The sequence below is a fragment of the Perca fluviatilis genome, chromosome 18 (genome assembly GCF_010015445.1).
Source record: "Perca fluviatilis chromosome 18, GENO_Pfluv_1.0, whole genome shotgun sequence".
Classification (NCBI taxonomy): Eukaryota; Metazoa; Chordata; class Actinopteri; order Perciformes; family Percidae; genus Perca; species Perca fluviatilis.
Window position 1 is genome coordinate 27,677,121 of NC_053129.1, and position 18,335 is coordinate 27,695,455.

The 18,335-nt window shown below is 38.3% G+C and overlaps 1 protein-coding gene across 4 annotated transcripts in view; it reads left to right on the top strand.

The window, feature by feature from the left end:
• tbc1d32 (TBC1 domain family, member 32) overlaps positions 1-18,335 on the top strand; it is a 77,476-nt gene that overhangs the window by 3,943 nt on the left and 55,198 nt on the right. For 3 of the 4 annotated variants that reach the window (XM_039782621.1, XM_039782623.1, XM_039782622.1), the window contains exons 6-21: positions 760-879; positions 1,247-1,325; positions 1,769-1,872; positions 1,962-2,023; positions 2,297-2,447; positions 2,591-2,650; positions 4,423-4,522; positions 6,193-6,330; positions 8,800-8,889; positions 10,535-10,677; positions 11,575-11,702; positions 12,949-13,150; positions 14,938-15,017; positions 16,027-16,165; positions 17,332-17,419; positions 18,000-18,118. In XM_039782621.1, the coding sequence (XP_039638555.1) occupies positions 760-879; positions 1,247-1,325; positions 1,769-1,872; positions 1,962-2,023; positions 2,297-2,447; positions 2,591-2,650; positions 4,423-4,522; positions 6,193-6,330; positions 8,800-8,889; positions 10,535-10,677; positions 11,575-11,702; positions 12,949-13,150; positions 14,938-15,017; positions 16,027-16,165; positions 17,332-17,419; positions 18,000-18,118 (1,803 nt within the window). The remainder of the gene's footprint in view (positions 1-759; positions 880-1,246; positions 1,326-1,768; positions 1,873-1,961; positions 2,024-2,296; positions 2,448-2,590; positions 2,651-4,422; positions 4,523-6,192; positions 6,331-8,799; positions 8,890-10,534; positions 10,678-11,574; positions 11,703-12,948; positions 13,151-14,937; positions 15,018-16,026; positions 16,166-17,331; positions 17,420-17,999; positions 18,119-18,335) is intronic. The other variant, XM_039782624.1, reaches the window with a different exon arrangement.

The following is an 18,335-nucleotide window of genomic DNA, read 5'->3' on the forward strand; positions in this document are numbered from 1 at the left end:
TCAATTACAAGTCAGTTTGCAGCATTTTTAACGTCAGCCAACAGTGCTCTCTTATAGTTCTCTCTCTTTTTCTCTGCCCTCCCCTTGCGTCGCTTGATACCTCGATTAATTTTTTTGTCTGTATATAAAGACGCTTCTCGATTCTGTCTTGAAATTCCCAGAAGGCATTGCTTGATTTTAACTTTTGCAAACAAATATTCAAATAAAAGAAATGCAGGTAGATTTGTTTTATTTCAAACCATGCATGTTTACGATTATGAACATCTGATCATAATAAGTAATTTTGCTACAAAACAATACAGACTAATAATGTATAAGTTTGTGACTGTAGAGGCTAACCATGACTGTGATATCGAGAGACTCATATGTGGTATAAATACTGATCAGATTACATCATTACTAGCTGTGAAGGATTTGGACAAGTTTGGTTATCATTTGGCCATCAAGCTTTATTATTGATGCTTGAAAGGGGGCCGAGAGAAATTATATGGGCCGCTGTTTACAATTACGTGGCCGCATGGCTTTGATAAAGTGGCTCTCTGGCTGGCCGGCTGGCCCAAACGGCCCATGAGGGCCCGCGGCCCCTCTGGCATTTGCCCAAATGCCAGATTACCAGTCTGTCACTGTCTGAAATCCATAGAGATGTAGACGTATGCATCTGGTGCAAAGAACACAAGCCACAAAGTTGGAAATCACTGCCATAAATATGAATATGATTAACAGTGTAGTCCAGGTGAAGTGATGTAACTTTGTGTGTAGGTGCGTTGGCAGGCTCTTCAGGCCCTCTGCTGTGCCCCTCCGTCTGACGTGCTGAGCTGTGAGAGCTGGAGCAGCCTGCGCAGGAACCTCTGTGCAGCTCTGACCGACCCCGGCCTCAGCGTGAGTCCTCCTGAGCAGCCTCATCTCCAAATTCACATTTCATCCATTAACAAATGAATCAATAATCATGTAATTTTTTAATGAACAATTTCAGGCTTTATTATTAATGATAACAAACACCGAAAAGTTAATGTTCATCAGCCCACGTGCAATCCTGCCACACCGGTTTTAATTAGAGAAAACAAGATAACACTGTTGTCCCTAATGATTGACAGCTAATTGAGTGCAAATATGCAGGCCATTCTTAGTAGAGGCTTCAAATATTTTTTATGATAATCTTGTCTCTCAGGTATCATTGATTTTTATATATATAAATAATGATTGTGTGCGCTGATAACTTATGCTTCTCCCCCCGTATCTCCATCAGGATAATGTACTGCAGTTCTTTGCTAAAATCTTCTCCTCCTCTCCACTAAATGTGACACGAGAGATCTACACCAGCTTGGGTAGGCCCTTCTGAATGGACTGAGTGATAGTGCAGCACCTTCATGTTTGAACTGAACATAGACAAATTATTTATCAATAACAATTACATTTTAAAGGGTCAGCCCCATACTGCTAGTATTATCTAGCCATACAGACTATATCCTGTAGTTTTGGTTTTATATAGAAGGATTTTGAGATATCCACCTGCTACAGAATTAACTGATAGTAGAAATTATTGGAAATCTTTCACACTAAATAAATAATTCACAAGCTTTGATTTTGACAGTTTTCAATTGGGCTATCTAGTTTTTCAAATAATCTTTTGATAATTTTTTTAATTGCAAATGTATCCTGTAAATGTGTATTGCATTGTGTATATGCAGCATTATGTATATGAATGGCGATATTATCTTGGTTATAATGCATGGTTTGTAATTATTATATTTTTCTTTTTGATGTGCAGCTAAAAGTGTGGAGTCAAGTTTTCTGTCTCACAAGCTAAGCTTTCCGACTGCCTCAGCTGCCATTGACATTAACAGACCTGAGATCAGTCGTCTTCTCAAACAGGTACAGCACATTTAATCTTGTACTATTTTAAGTGTATTACCAAACCATGCAAACACATAATATCCTTCTCTCTCTGTCTCCTGCTTCAGATTCGGTTGATGAATGACTTTCAAAAGGAGGTGACAACCTTTTGGATCCGCCATCCTGAGAAGTGAGTTTTTGCACCAATATGTAGTCAGGGTTGGCAGGTCTGTCTTTACTTGTTTGTCCCCACATACAAATCATCTCAAGTTGAATTATGATACAAATGTGATGCAAAATAAATAATAATACCATGTAAGAGATCCAACATGGAATTTGGTGCAAATATCTAGCTGCCCACGCTCTGTTTTATCCCTGTACGAATGTACTTTCCTTCATTACGTCTAGAACGATTGTATACATTCAGTACATTTGTTTTAGTCTTCTTTCTACATTGCTTTAGATATATGGAGGACATTATAGAGAGCACCTTCTCCCTGCTGTCCTTCCATCATGAACATGGCTCAGCCTCACCAGGGACAGAGAAGGCCCTGGAACCCATTCACCTACTGGCCTTGCTGGATATTAAAGCTACGTGGTTTAAAAAGTGGATGGTATGTATTGCAGGACAGGTGCTTTTAATTTGGGCAGATTTTTGTATACACTATTGTGTTCATGTGTTGCTCATAGTGTCTTTCTCTCTTGTACTCTGTCTCATATATTCTCTTCTATCCTGGTCTGGCTCCTTCTCCCTCAGCATGGATACTACAGTAGGACTGTGGTTCTCAGACTCCTGGAGAGAAAATACAAGTCTCTGGTGAGTGATTTAATCCTTGATCAATATCGCTCACTGACTCCTGTGTACTTCTGAAACATCTGATATCGTGGAGAAACAAGCATGAAAAGTCTTTTCAGAAGACAAACAACATAATTTAGGCACCAAAACCATTGCACTGTGGGGTGCATTCAAGAAAGACAAAATGAACTAGCAAAAGGTAGAGATCTGGAACAAATTCAGATATGCTTGCAGGCCAATCGAACTGCAAAAGTACAAATTCAGTTACTCTTTGAGGCAGATGATGTCCTAACCTGACTCCGCCAGATGGATTGCTTTGCATTTGCTCGGCATATCCATCTGGGAACTTTCCGTTGGAGAACTTTTGGGAAGGGGCGAAAATACTGGTTAGCTGATTGGATAAACCATCTGTCTATCACCTATGTTGGTGATAGACGGGCCAAATCAACCAATCAGATCAACGAAGCGTATGAAAATACAACCATAAGCCCCTGCTGCTGCAGGCAAAGCATAGCTCGTTAGCTCAGCAAGCAAGCGACATGTCGGTAAAGGATATTTGCCGTTTGTGTAACAAGAATTTAGGAATAAAAGGCACCATTTCAGGTTGCCGGTCCATATTCCAAAAGAAGGATCCAAGAGAAAAAAGCATTAGCGAGTGGCTAACAGAATTAGGGCTACCGCTGTCTGAAAATACTGGTTAGCTGATTGGATAAACCATCTGTCTATCACCACCTAAACCCGCCTCAAAACCAATGCTGAATGGAACATGAAGTGGAAAACTGGGCTTCGCTCAAGATCAGAGACTTAACGGTCTCGCACAGCGAGGCTAATGATGTCCTATTTCCAGCTGGAAATGTTTTTCCTCACTGCATTTTACATACTGCTGAATTTGCTCTCATAGTTCTTACCCTTACTGTACCAGATATACTGTAGGTTTTCAGAATAACAACAGGTGGTGAGAAGGGTAAGGATTTTTTAAAAGTGACTGATGCCTGCTAGAGTTGTAACAATTAGTTGATCGACAAAAAAAATAAAAAATCTCCAACTATTTTGATAATTGATTAATCATTAAAGTAATTCTTCAGTTTTATGCTTGTCAAATATGGATATTTTCTGCTTTTCTCTGTTTTATATAATATTAAACTGAATATCTTTGGGTTTTGGACTGACAAAACAAGAAATTTACTGACATTTTACTGACCTAACGATTAATCGATAATGAAAATAATCGTTAGTTGCAGCCCTAATACTGAACCTACAGTGACGTTATTATTCATGCCCATGCATTGTGGGATCTGTGTAATTCACACAGCCAAACGGTGAAGGTCAATATAGGAGCCTTTGAGGCAAAGGGGCACAAGAGTTGAGTGTCACTTCGACATTTAAGAATTGATTGTTTAATCGTGAACCTCCCTCTCAACTCTCACTCTGACTTTAGAGAGGATTACTGTGGAATCACCCATGGAACTTTCTCTAAAGTAAGTGTCAATAACTCTTCCAAAGCACTGTAATCCTAAACTACTCTTGCATTGCAGTGCTTTAAAATTCCCTACAGTGTGTGGATTTAGATTAAAACGAATAGTTCATCTCTTCAAACTCTTGATTGAGAGGTCCAGAAAGAGAAGGTTGCATTGACATTCTGAACGTAATATCTTATTAAGCCTGTTGTTTTTTTGGCCTGTTCCTAGCAGCATCCACATTTGTCACAGGAGACGAGTAGTTGTCATGTCATTCAGACAAATCAGGTATTTGTTTTTATATTTTCATTTTTATTATTTTTTTTTTTCTTTCAGATTGTAGCAGCCCTTCAGCAGTGTATCCATTACAGTGAATCCTGTGAACGCTTCACAAATGAGACAACTGATCCCCAGTCAGCGGAGCAGCCGAGCACTGGTACTTCAAATGGTTAATGTACTTTCTCAGGCATATCTGAATACCAATTTCCACTCTCACTCTCTCTGTGGTAAACAGCAGCACATTTGCAGTAATGTTGATTTATTGTGTCCGCTGAAACAAACCTAAAGAAATAATACACTCAGGCTGAACTACTGTGAAAGCCTAATGAGAATGTAATGCTTCATTTGAAGCCTGAGGGTGTTAAATGTATTTGTACCTAGACTTTGCAGTCATCATTTATTCAGTTTCCTTAATGTGCACATGCTGTTCCTGCTGTCATTAAAACGGAGGAATGCCGAGAAAAACAATCCAAAGAAGAAATGTGACTGAAAAAAGAGAAACAAAAGCTGACAGAAAAAGTTGATAGTAATGGAGAGAAGGGAATGATTAAAGGTAGAAAAATTAATAAAGACATGACTAAATAAATGATTAAGCGGAAGTTAAAGCAGACAAGACAGAGGCAGGTGTACAAATATGATAAAAAGGTACGTCTGAAAGCCACTATTACAAAACATAAGACTAATATAATGTTGGGTTCAATTTGGCATGACATGTACCAGGCTTACTTAGGCACATAGTACAGTTATGTTATCTATGGGTTCCATAAGATACTTTGTCATTGTAGGCATACAAAGTAATTACGTTAGAGCAATATAGATAAGATAAGAATATAAAAACAAGATGATAATAGATAGGAAATAATAGAAAGGTATTCCACAACAAGTTAAATGTATATAGTAAAGTGTTGGGGTGCATTAGCAGCGGCTGGGGTGTGGGCTCTGCTGCTCATCTCATTTTCAGGCTGTAGGTACAGTTGCGGACATTGGTTAGATTGTTAAAATCACTAATACCTTGCAACAAAAAATACAAGCAATTGTTAGTTTACAGTATTTGCAAAATTAACATTAAGAGTTATATAGATGGATGGTAAAATTGCATCTTTTTAATTAAGAAAATTCAATAAATGAGAGTGAATACAGCAGGATTTGGGGTGTAAGGGAATGTTGGTGTGTTATCTCCTGTAAGCCAGCTGGCTGCTCGAGACTGAACATTTTGACCTTGTCTTTGATGAGTGGAGATGCGCCGACCCCCGTCACTGATACACTCCTCATAAAAGAAGAGTTTTTCTTAAATGTGATTCTTTTGGATTTTCTGCACCCCGAGGTTGCCACAGACATTTTTCATTTCTTTATCTCATTCTATAACAGAAGCTTTAGATATGAAATGTCACTAAACTGTCTGTTCGCTGCAGCATTGGAATAAATAGTAGTTGGCATACTAGAATATTGCAGAGTTCATTTTTTTTCTTTTCTTTCATATTCGACTCATGAAATCATGAAATATCTCCAACACAAACGGCGTCTTTACAAATCAGTTCTTTACCTTTTTATATTGTGGATGTTATTTTTGGCCATGCAATCCGATTCTACCACTTCAACCCTTCTCATTTTCAATCTATCTAACAAGTTGTCTACAGTTGGTATGCCATTGGATAGAAAAATAACGTTCTTTTACCTTCTTTACACTGTTTTTTTTTTTTCTCAGCTTTACTTCTTCCAGCGTCTTTGATTAATGTCAACAATATTTTGACCACATGGAAACTGGAAATATGAATACAGTAAAAGTCCAGACAAGTTTTAAATGCTTGTTTTCTGTTAATGTTTCAGGTTCCTCCCCAAGGGGTGTTTACACAGGAAAAGAGCTTGAATATGCCTTCTTTGTCCACTCGCTGTGTGTCCTGGGGAAACTCCTCATCTACATTAATGGCAGAAAGCTCTTTCCCATCAGAGTGAGGAAGCGCAAAGGTACAATACTACACTGTCCTGTCAACAGTTTTAAACCTCTGTCAAAAAGCATGTGGGGTATAACATTTTAATTTCTTACAAAGTGTTTTACTATTAGTTGGTACAACCAGGACCTGAAATTAACACCCGACCACGCACCAAATGCAGGTGAATTTTGCCATTGGCGGTTAAAACTGTCAATCTACCTGCCACCTTGGCAGCCAATGAGAATTGAATGATTCAGAGTAGTTTTTTTTTTATTTTTTTTTTTTTTGCCATTGTTGTTCTTTCACATTTCAACCAAGTCTGCCATTGGTGGCCACAAAAGTTCACTTCAGTCCCTGGGTACAACTCTCAAAACTGTCCGTTAAATATGAAGCTACATTCAGCAGTGGGATTGCTTAGCGTAGCACACAGAATAGAAATGGGGAAACAGCCTGCCTCTGACCAAACATAAAAACATCTACTATCTAACTATTTGCAACTCTAAAACTCATTTATTAACGCGCTATTTCTCATTTCTTTAATCTGGCCAAGAAATAGTCCATAATAGTATGTAACCCATGTAAAATTGTCAAAATGTCTTGTACACGTTTTTGTAGATATAGATATAACATACTAGGTTTTGGTGGCTATTTCTCCTTGTTTTCAGTCTTTGTGCTAAACTAAGCTAACTGGCTGTATATGTAGCTTCATATTTACCGTAGAGACACTAGCGTGGGACTGATCTCCTCCTCTAACTTTGCGGCAGAAAGCGATTAAGCATAATTCTCAATATGTCAAACTATTCCTTTTCATGTCTAAACCCCTGTAAATGGCATGTAAACTTTATATTGTCAATTGTTGGCAGCTGCAGGACTCAAAGGACTTTATTCATGGTTCAAATGAGTAACGTGGAGGTAAAAGGGCAAATAAAAGTTTAGTTTGTTGCCCTGTGCAGGTATCTGTCCTTTTTTAGTAATACTTCAACAAAATTATCTGTCCAATCTTTACAGCAGATAATCTCATGTAGGAATGTGTCTGATCAGTTTACTCATGGTGCCACCCCCTCCCGTCCTCCTGTGTAGTATCTTTGTTCCCTCCACCTGTTTTTTTTAATCAATAATAAACTTATGTAATGGCGTAAATTATACTTAAGTGAACCATTAAAGCAGAGTCATCGTCTGCTGTCACCGCTCGTAACCCTAACCAGTAATGACTCCTATTCTAAGGTAGTCTGGAGGCAATCAAATCATTGACGTTAGGGTGGTTTTATATTGATCATAAGGCCCACTCTTTGGGTCGAGGCCTCAGTATGAGTCTCTCCACACCTTAAATTGGTCACCTAGATCAGTTTGTCACCCATATGTGTCATAATGTGTCAGTTCCTAAGACAAGTTTCTATTGCAATTTAGATTTTTTGATTGAAATGTTGTCCACCCAACTTTTTGTTTTATCTCCAAGGCCTTATTTCCTAACTTTGCCACGGTGAAAATTGATGACACTTTATTACTTTACTGTTCCTGAAAGAGTTGGTACTCTCTCTCATAGGCGCACACAAAACCAGCTAAAAGGAATTGAAATGGGATGTATTTTGTCATATTTTTACATTTTGATCACAATACAGAGTGTGCCAAAGGTTGCTGTTACTTCACACACTTCTTAATGTCTCCAGCAGTTAAGACATTACAGTTTGTTTTCAGTAATGTCACAGCCAGAATCTGAATTCCACTATCCTACCAGACCAACATTGGTTAGTGGACAGTAGTTTTTGGGGCTACAAATAACAAATACTGAAAAATATTTTCAAAGCCTGAAGAAATGTCTTCAAATTTATTTTGTCCAGCAACCAACAGTCCAAAACCACAAATTATTCAATTTAGATAAAGATAATTTTTTTTTTTTTTTTTGAAAAGCAGAACATCTTCACATTTGAGAACCTGGAACCAGCATATGTTTGACATTTTTGCTTGACAAATTAAACAATGTATCGATTTATTAAAGTGGTTGTAAATTAATTTTACGTTAATTGACAAATTGGTTAATTGACTACTTGTTTCAGCTGTATTATGAAGTATGTGTTATGGTATATAAAGTCCCTTTAGACATGCTTGTAATAACATGTAATATAGTGTCTTACACTGTATAGATAGATAGATAGATAGATAGATAGATAGATAGATAGATAGATAGATAGATAGATAGATAATAGATAGTACTTCATTAATTCCAGCATTAACTCTTTCAATTTGATTTGTTCGGTTAAAGTACAAGCATGTGATTTTTGAAGAATTAATGTTGATAGCAGGCAATTTTAAAACGCTAGATACTAAAACTCAACTTGGACATAACATTTTAAGCCAACTGTGCACAAAGATGATCCTTGTTTTTAAGGTCACAAAAACTGGACTCTGTCCATTTCCTTCTCAGCAGTACAGACTATTTTTTACTGTCCATGTCTAGACACCAAGTAACCAGACTGATTTACTTATTTATCATGTCCTGTTTCAGATCCAGTCAACCTGACAGACCTAGTTGTCATCCTGATTAACATTATCTACCAACACCCCAAACCTCTGCACAGTGACGCCTCACACACAGGTGAGGCCCCCCACACTCATACACGGAAATAACCTACGGCAAAGAGTTTTGGCTTCCTCCCTGTTTTCTGTACAGCCTGTGAGTCTGAGACTGGGGAGTGAAGGAACACAGTGAACCTCCCTATGAGGCGTAAGCATTCCTCAGACCATATCTTTCATCTTTCAACCTTGTACCGAGTCACGCCATACTGTGGTTGCCTCCTGGAAGACCTTGCTTTACTGCCCCATTCATTCTTATGAATTACACTGCAGAAACTTTGCTGCCAGTAATCAATAGTGTCCCCTACCTTGACTTTGTCAGAGGAAGATCATATCCTTTGGCTGCTGCAGAGAGTCATGCTGAGCAGTTCATAGATTTATATTAATATTTGACCTGCAGTCAGATGAGAGTATTTTCTGAATAGTATCTTTAGATGCTACAGAATGTGTGTGTGTGTGTGTGTGTGTGTGTGTGTGTGTGTGTGTGTGTGTGTGTGTGTGTGTGTGTGTGTGTGTGTGTGTGTGTGTGTGTTTTGTGTGTGTGTGTGTGTGTGTGTGTGTGTGTGTGTGAGCAATATTTAAGTAAAAATACACGGTCACAAAAAGAATGACACTTAGTTAATGTTCGAACACCGATGAGAAGCAGAGCGCGCAGAGCAAAAGTCTGCTGCGTGCAATCTTGACTTCTTTTACATTCCTCTTGTCACAGTGTTTTTTCTGCCACAATCGCAACCATTGCCACGATTGAACCCGTCGTATAACGCCATGGCTTGCTGGTCTGGTGTGCGGGACTTGGGGACTGCCATGGAAACTGGATTATGCTCTGGCCGTGGGCTTGCCACTGGTTCATGGCTGTCCTCCTCCGTCGGGTGGTGGCGGCACAGTAGTCTACTAAAAGCAATCAGGGTTTCAATAATATGTATATCCATGTTAACAAGGACATTTTTAGAGCCGTTTTCTCAGCATTAAGCTGCTATAAGAGACACAGTTACGCAGGTGTTATAAGTGGGCGTACCTACTCACCGCAGGAGGTGTCGGTATTCAGTAAGAAGTAAGTAGCACTGGTACAGAGCTATTACCAGCAAAACTTAATTAAAGTTGTGGTATCGCATTTCATAAACTGATCTTATGTTTTGTTTGTAAAAGTACAATAGTTCCCTAGTGGAGCAGAGGTATAAACTAGCATACAGTGGACATGCTTGTGTATAGTACAAAGATTTCAAAATTATTCTTAACTATTTGAATAAATGTACATAGGTATTTTCTACCATGTGAAATATTGTCAATAATTTTATCCGTGTAAGATTGGTTTAAAGATCACCTTTACGGTCCTCATAGATGCCTGTATGAACCTGTGTCTTGGGTGATCAGATTGATACTGTACATAAAAGCAAAAAATGCATCAGTCCAGGTTTAAACACACTCACGATGACAATGTTTGAATGTTTTATGTGTCTAGTATATAAATGGAAAAATCACAGATCCAGGCAGGAAAACCCCACGAGTGTCCAGCAGTGTTGGTAGGAGCATCGTTAGAAATTTGATTCCCAGGTTATCGACAAATGGGGCACAAGCAAGACAATGATCTTAGTGTCAGTTTTAAAAGATATAAATATTGCAAGATGTATTGACATGCATGTAATTCAGTTAAATATTTGTGTATTCAGACTCCCTGTCGCCCAGCTGTCTGGCGATGGAGGTGCTGTGGATGCTGTGTGAGAGGACGGAGTGCGCTGCAGAGTGTCTCTACCAGACCCCTGTAATAGAGACACTGCTGGCTCCTGTTATAGCTCTGCTCAATGGACAGCAGGTGAAACGCTCACACTAAACACACATATACACTCACATTTGTTTTAATAAATATATAAGTACAATAGACCACATATTGGTGGCAGCTACATACCACAAACATGATTCATAGTTTAATAAATACAAAATTGATACACATAGAAAGTTTGAAATTGAGCTTTTAGCGCTCATCAATAGGCAGTTAAAATACTCCCCATTTTAAAAATAACAAAGATCAATAATATATTGTAATGACAGAGCCTTGACAAGCCTGTCTTATTGCCATTGACTCTTTTATATCACAAATATGTTGGTTTGTAGCTTCCTAGTGATCTAAATTATATTTCAAGGACTACTACAAACTGCTAAGTTTTGAATCTGGGCAAGATGTTGAATACTTTTTTTTTTTTTTCTCTGGTGTTGAAATGGTCAGATTTAAAGATGTCTCACTGTGACACAAAATATTAGACTATGGCAGCTTTAAAAGTCATTAAAAATGCTTCGGCCTTAGCCCTTACCCTACCATCCATCAACTTGCTTTATTCTCTGACCAGTAGCTCTAATTTTATCCCTCAGCATTAAATGCACAACATTTTCCTTTACCATATTTCCCCAAACCATGTTTTTAACCTTGATTCCAACACCATATCTGGAGCCTAAAATGTTTGTTACAATCATGTTAGGACGCAAAAGAGCAGCTGTTAACTTGTCACAGCAGGATCGTTTTTGTCAGTTTGGTCAGCCTTTGAAATTGTAGAAGCATCACCTATGAAAATAAATATAATAGCTTTTTCTTAGTTCCATCATTGCCCAAGTTTAATGATATTTCTAATTTGAATATCTGTTCATCCTGTTCATCTGGGATTCTACTTGTTTCTGAAGCAGCTGGGTAATTCTGTTTATTCTCCACGGTTTGCAGGCCAAATTAAAATCTCCTTCAGCAACGCTGACTCTCATCGCTGATGTTCTGGCTCGCATCGCAAACACCGACAGAGGATTAGCTCTTTTCTTATACGAGAAGAATCTAGTTGTAGCCCACAGCGAGAGGTGAGACGGTGTGATTGAATTCTGATTAAATACAGTGTCTTTTTGTATCTTTGATGGTAATGAATAAATTAAATATTTTTCTGACTTAGCAAGAAGGCTTCAATATAGAGTAAGTTTGCATAACAAATCCTCCTGGTTCTGCATGGAGAGCAGATTAGACCCAAGGATGTTAGTCACTGCAAATATATCTTTGATCTACTCAAGTCTCATTAATAAAAGATTGTTTTTCTGAGTAAAAAAGTATTAAGAATATTCAGGGTCATTCAGTGGCCTCAAGTTTCTTATTGTGTTCTGTTGTAATTGTCTGACCTTGACCAGTCTGTCCAAGCTTGTTGTTGTGAATTAGCAAAAATTCATTCACCAAAGCTGATACCACGGAGTATAAACTGTTTTGACTAATGTGCTCTAATCCACATGAATCCTGTATGTACCTCCTCTGAGAAATATGTTGTAAAAATGAGCATTTGTTTATTCATTTCACACATAAATACAAATCGCACGAAAGAAGTATAAAATACAGGTGAGGGCAGTAGCGGCATGGCAATCGGGAGAGTCGTGACTTTTCCCAGTTGGCTGGTAGTGTTTCGAGGCCGTGAGGGCCGGTCTGATAATGGTTATACATTGCAAGTTCTTAGCAACGCCATCCGGCGGCCTGGTGTGCGGCCGCTGCCCGCTGGTCAAACTGTGCAGCCTCTGTCAACCTGTACGGCGGGCCGCAGCAGCCTCTTATTTCAATACAAACGCAGGCTAATCAGAAAGCACTAACGAAATGCAGGTCACAACCATGTCTAGGATTTTCAGATATATATTGGGATCAGTGAGCGGCCACTCACCAAATGGCATAGCCCTGGTCGGCCTATGACGTAAAGCCATCGAACATCTCTTTTTTTTCCTTTTCACGTTTGGAAGTCTATCGGTAACGTTAACAGACAGTTAACCTCCCCCCCCCGACCACGGGATGTTTTATACAAAGAAAGTTGAAGATTCTTAGCCTGTCTAGTTGGGTAACTATGGAGTTTAATCACCATGCCTCCACTAGTCCAGACAGGAAAAGCTAAACAATACAAATGGGTCACTTACAGTTATAAAGAAATATAGTTGACATTTAAAAAAATAAAAATAAAGGAAGGGGGAAAAAAACTCCCCGGACATTTTTCTAAGCACCACATCTCATATTGTACACATTAAAAAAAAATCTTGTTTCTTGTGTCTCTTGTCAACACATTTCTCTTTGTCTCATTTGCAGAACCTTTGCCGCTCATGTCATTGTCCAGTTTACCCTCAGGCTTCTGGATAAGGAGCTGTCATCACTAAGTGAATCCGACATGTCCCATACATCATGTGGAGCCTTTATCTTTGTCTGTAGGCAGATGTACAACACCTGTGAGGGTTTGCAGGTTCTCCGACCCTACGGCCTGCACAAGGCTGTAGCTGCTGCGTGGAAAAAGGTACCTGCACCTAATTTGTCAATAAAACACTGATCAACCTTTAAGTTTCACATAGTAAGGACACTTTATTTATAAAGCGCATTTAAAAACTAGGGTAACAAGGTGCAGTCAGACAATAGCCTGATAAAGTTTCAGATTAAAAAAGGACAACTGGTTAATATTTGGGAAACTAGTGTTTGTTTTGTAACATTTACCTGAGGATCTTACATCTCACATTTACTGTGTTAACCTATGTGGTGTAACAAAAACAAAACACATGATAAACATCTAATTATTAAACACATTAGAAATACAATTAAGCATCATAATATTGGTGTTGCCGTATGGAATTGGATGTTTATTACAGGCTGATTGTGTATAGTAAATGCAAGAAAGGAGATCATCTCTCCCCCCCCATAAAACATTGTAAAAGATGGAAGATGAAGCTTGTATCTGAATGTTTTTCTCTAGAATACCTAATGGAGGGGTGTCCATGTCTAATGATCAGTTTCATTGGCTAGAATACTCCTGTCATGTTTCATTTGCTTGATGAATGCCGTGCTCTCTCTTTATTCATTCACTGCAGCAGAAAAAGTTCCACCACTGCTTGCAAATGGAGGGAATTAACTAACCATTGTAATCTGCTCCATTTTAGAATTCTGCTTTTGTCAAAACAATGTTATAAAATAAGAATATAGTACTGAAAAACAAAACAAAAACAGACAGTGGAATGTGCAACCAAAACCAAAAATAACTCCTGCTACAATACAGCTACAGAGGAAAACCGAAAAGACAAGTAGTGAAACTGCTTCTGCTACAGGTAGGAGACATCATTAATGTCTAGTAGATATCTGTACAGCATACTGGCCCACCTCAAGCCTTTGTTTTCTGAAACATTCCCGTCAAAAATTAACTCCTATGACCCATTGTGGCATCGGTATACAACACTTTCTCCTGGCTCAACCCAGGATGTGTTAATTATTAATCATTAGCCTGCACGTACTGCAATCTAATGCACCGACAGCACGTACTACATGATGTCTCAAATCCCAGTCCAACTATGTTTTTGTAGCATTACATAGTGTACCAACAACATTGACCTCAGTTTACCCGTTATAAAAAGATACCGACATGCCCCCCAGAGTTTCTGGGAGGCGTCTTAAGGAGGCATGTGATTTTAATTGCTTCATAGGAAGAAAACAGTTAAAGGTTTGATTGATTAGAATGATTTCCATTGTTCTCAGATGGCGCTATAAGGTTTAAACTTTCTTAGTGTTATTGCACAGAGTAAAGGAAATGAATTCAATTCACTAGTGCCCTCATTTAGTTTTTCAGTAAGATGCACCAAGCTCTAACATAATATGCATGTCTAACCCAAACAATGAGTTCTAAGAGATTGCATATTTCCAGATTAATATTTAAAGCAGCTGTATTCCATTGAGATTTAGAATAATTTTTCATGGTAACATGAACACAAATTATGTTTTTTATGATTAAATGATACATTTTAGATATTAAGAATTGCAATATCAAGACAATTCATAAAAGGCTGGTTGTAGACCAACAGTACAGCAATTTACAGAGTACAGTGAGAGTCACAGAAAGGAAATCACAAATGTTAAATAATTTATGAAACACAACTGGGTTCCAAAATATCCTACAATGTACACTCTAAAATGGCCCCATATTAATCTGTAGGTTAAAGTTACCTTCAGATGTGCCCACAAACTCATACACATGTGTGTATTTAAAAAAAAAAAAAAAAAGAACGAATAACATTTTATTCTTTATAACTTCTTTATTTCTAGACCAGTTCCTTGTCGGAAAGAGTTCCAACACCTGTACCTGGAGCCGCTGCTGGCACATCCACCCAGGATGTACAGAACATGTGAGGCCAGTTTATTCAAATCCCTGGAATTAAAGTAGTGAATAGTCATAATGCAGCATTAAGTATTACAGAGACTGAACTCGGACATTTAAAGACACAGAATGATGCTTTTCCACCCCATCGTCAAGCTACTTAGAGACAGAATTATCAAAACAAAATTTGAATAAACTGTTTAGGGATATGTAAATTAAACCCACCTACAGTAAGCTTGTTCGCTTCTCGGATATGAAGCTTATAAACATACTTAATACCTTTTTAAATATATTACATGCAAGAGAAGATTTAAGTGATCATGCAACAACACCTAAATAAATACCAATACCAACATACTGTATGTGCAATAGTAACACATTGGGAAAGCTATTGTAAACAAACCACCCACATAAAAATAATGTCTACCATTAACAGCCTTTTGTATCCATTAAACCATTTACAGTATATGCATCAGTATAGGTGTTGATCTGAATTAGGGCTCAGAAGCAGTGTGGTTGCTGATTGGGAAGTGACTATAAAAGTTAGTTTGTCCTTAGTGGACACCACCATTTATCTACCTCTAACGGTAACACATGGAAAGGCCTCCTATAGCTAAGCAGTGTAGCACATGGGATGCAATGCAAAATATTCAAGGATACATAATTATCTCCTTTTGTGTTCATCATTGTCAGAAGATTTAAAGGATTTATGCTGATGCAAGTTATTGTCCCTTGACGCACAGAGCTCGTTTAGACCACGCAAAACTGAGTTAACCTCACAAATAACACAGATGTAAAAAGCTCTTGAAGAAATTCCAGACTGAACTATTGTTAAAGAAAAATCCGCAATAAAGAAAATAACAATTAGGGGTAATCTGACCACAAATACTTCTATACTACTTTAACTTTTCTTGGCTAAGAAGCTTGTTTACCACCTGTACATTAGGCACTTTTCTCTATTGTTCACCTGTGTAAGGAATTGCTTGACTTACTTATCCCTTCAACTTACTCTGTCTCTCTCTTCGACTTTGGAACAGGCATATCTGGGAGGAGACGTTGTTGGACAGCCTGCTGAACTTTGCTGCAACTCCTAAAGGCCTGCTGCTGCTCCAGCAGACAGGAGCCATCAATGAGTGTCTCTCCTACATGTTCTCTCGCTTTACTAAAAAACTACAGGTAATTACAAACACTGTACTTCAAAATGCTACACAATTATAACAGTTTTTTTCTTTTTTCTATTTTTCCTTTTCCATAAAAAAATAAAAATAAAATAAAATGCTTGTTTGCAACTACTCAAAATGTTGCCTTTTACTTCACAGTTAGTATACCGAGTTTGATGAGAGGAGGAGTTTTCTTCCAACCTTTATTCATAGACTGTAGGTTTGTGGAGTCAAATGCTCTCGGCAACGCCCTGCTCCACACATACACAGTCAAATGTGGAAATTTCCCAATCCAACTGCAGTTGCTTCAGTGTAGTGCAGGGGTTAAATGACTTGCTGAGGGGCACCTCAACTGTGGTACTGAGGGAGCTGTACTACTCATTTCCTTTTCCACCTAGTTTCTAATCCTGCAATCCAACAAGTGCTTGACTTTGCAACCGCTGAATGAAGATACTAATAAGGAACTCCAGATGTTGCCAGAATTGTTAGTTAGTTGTAAAAGCACTTGTAGTAGATTTGAAGTTATGTAAGCTAGTCATATAACTCTCTATTGCCACTTTCATATGACTCAAACTTTACTGCAGCAATGCTGATAAGCGCTGATGCTGACATAGTTCGATGAAACTGTTTCATCACCTTTATGGAAACCCTAGAAGAATTAACTTTGGCAGTGGCTCGGTTTTTAATCCTTCTTTATAGCATCCATTTGCTAAAGTAATATGCTGTTCAAGTGATTCTTTGCCACATTTACTTGATTTACAGTGAGCCAACCCTGAAGTTAGGATGCAGGATTTACACATGTTCCATCAATTAGATTTTTTTTCATTGAATTACAGTGTAAAGTTACCGTTTGGTTTAGAGAAACATATCTTGATGGCAATAGATAAAAACGTTAAATTTCTTTTTATTAACATACATATGAGTTATAGAGTTGTGTGATATCTGAAAAGATAGAGGTACTGCTTTTTCAGGATTATAGAAGTGTCATATCAGAGTTTGTTTACTGAATCACAAATGTACAATTCTCGCTTTTCTTTTTTTGTGCTACATTAATCCTTTACTTGTCTTACCTCTCCAAACCTCTGATTCATTCTGTATGTATACTTTACATGCAAAAACAAAAACGGTAAAGTACTAAAATATTTTAGGGGATTATGGGGTTTCTGTGCGTGTTTTCTGTAGGTGAGCCGCTGTGAGAAGTTTGGATATGGGGTGATGGTGACACAGGTGGCAGCAACTGCTCCAGGGGTGGCAGCTTTGCACAGTTCAGGTACTAAAGCACAAACTTGCACAAACAAACACTTGCCAGCTGTGATGCGTAAGCTGAATACATTCCACATATCAGGAACATATTGCTAGGTGGGAAAAAAGGGAACGGTAGTGGCATAGAACCAATACAGTTTGTAAGTGTAAAGTTAAATTGTACATTTGGAAGCATCTGGGTAGCTGAATGCTGTTGACTATATAATTGCAATTTCATGGTTTGAATCTGGATCAGGACCTTTGTTCCATGTTATCACCCCCCCTCCATCCTGACTGTCTCTACTCTCTCCTGTCCAACAAGGCTTAAATGCCCAAAGAACCTGTCGTAATATTTGTGTTATCCTAATTATTGACATATTTGAATGTTGCTGTATCAAAACATTGAAACCTAAAAATAAATAGAAAGCAGATATCAGTGTTGCATGATGAAATATTAGATATTCAATGCTTGCAATCTCAAATGCACTACTGTCACATATATAATAATTCCAAACTCACAAATGAAATGTTTTGTGTCAGTTTAGAGTTTAGAGGTTAGACTTTCTCCATGCACAAAGTCATATTAAAACCACTGGCTTTTGTTGCAGGTTTTGTCCGGGCACTGGTAGTAGAGCTGTGGTCTGTTCTTGAGTGCGGCAGTGAAGATGTTGGGGTGGTCCGTCCCAAGCCCACACCCATGGACCCCATAGACAGGAGCTGCCACAAGGTATTATGTGTGTGGGAGAGAATGCAGTTTTATGTGAAACTATGTTCTGAAATGGGATCAAACTGTGTGTGTGTGTGTGTGTGTGTGTGTGTGTGTGTGTGTGTGTGTGTGTGTGTGTGTGTGTGTGTGTGTGTGTGTGTGTGTGTGTGTGTGTGTGTGTGTGTGTGTGTGTGTGTGTGTGTGTGTGTGTGTGTGTTGGTTGTGGGGTGTGTGTGGT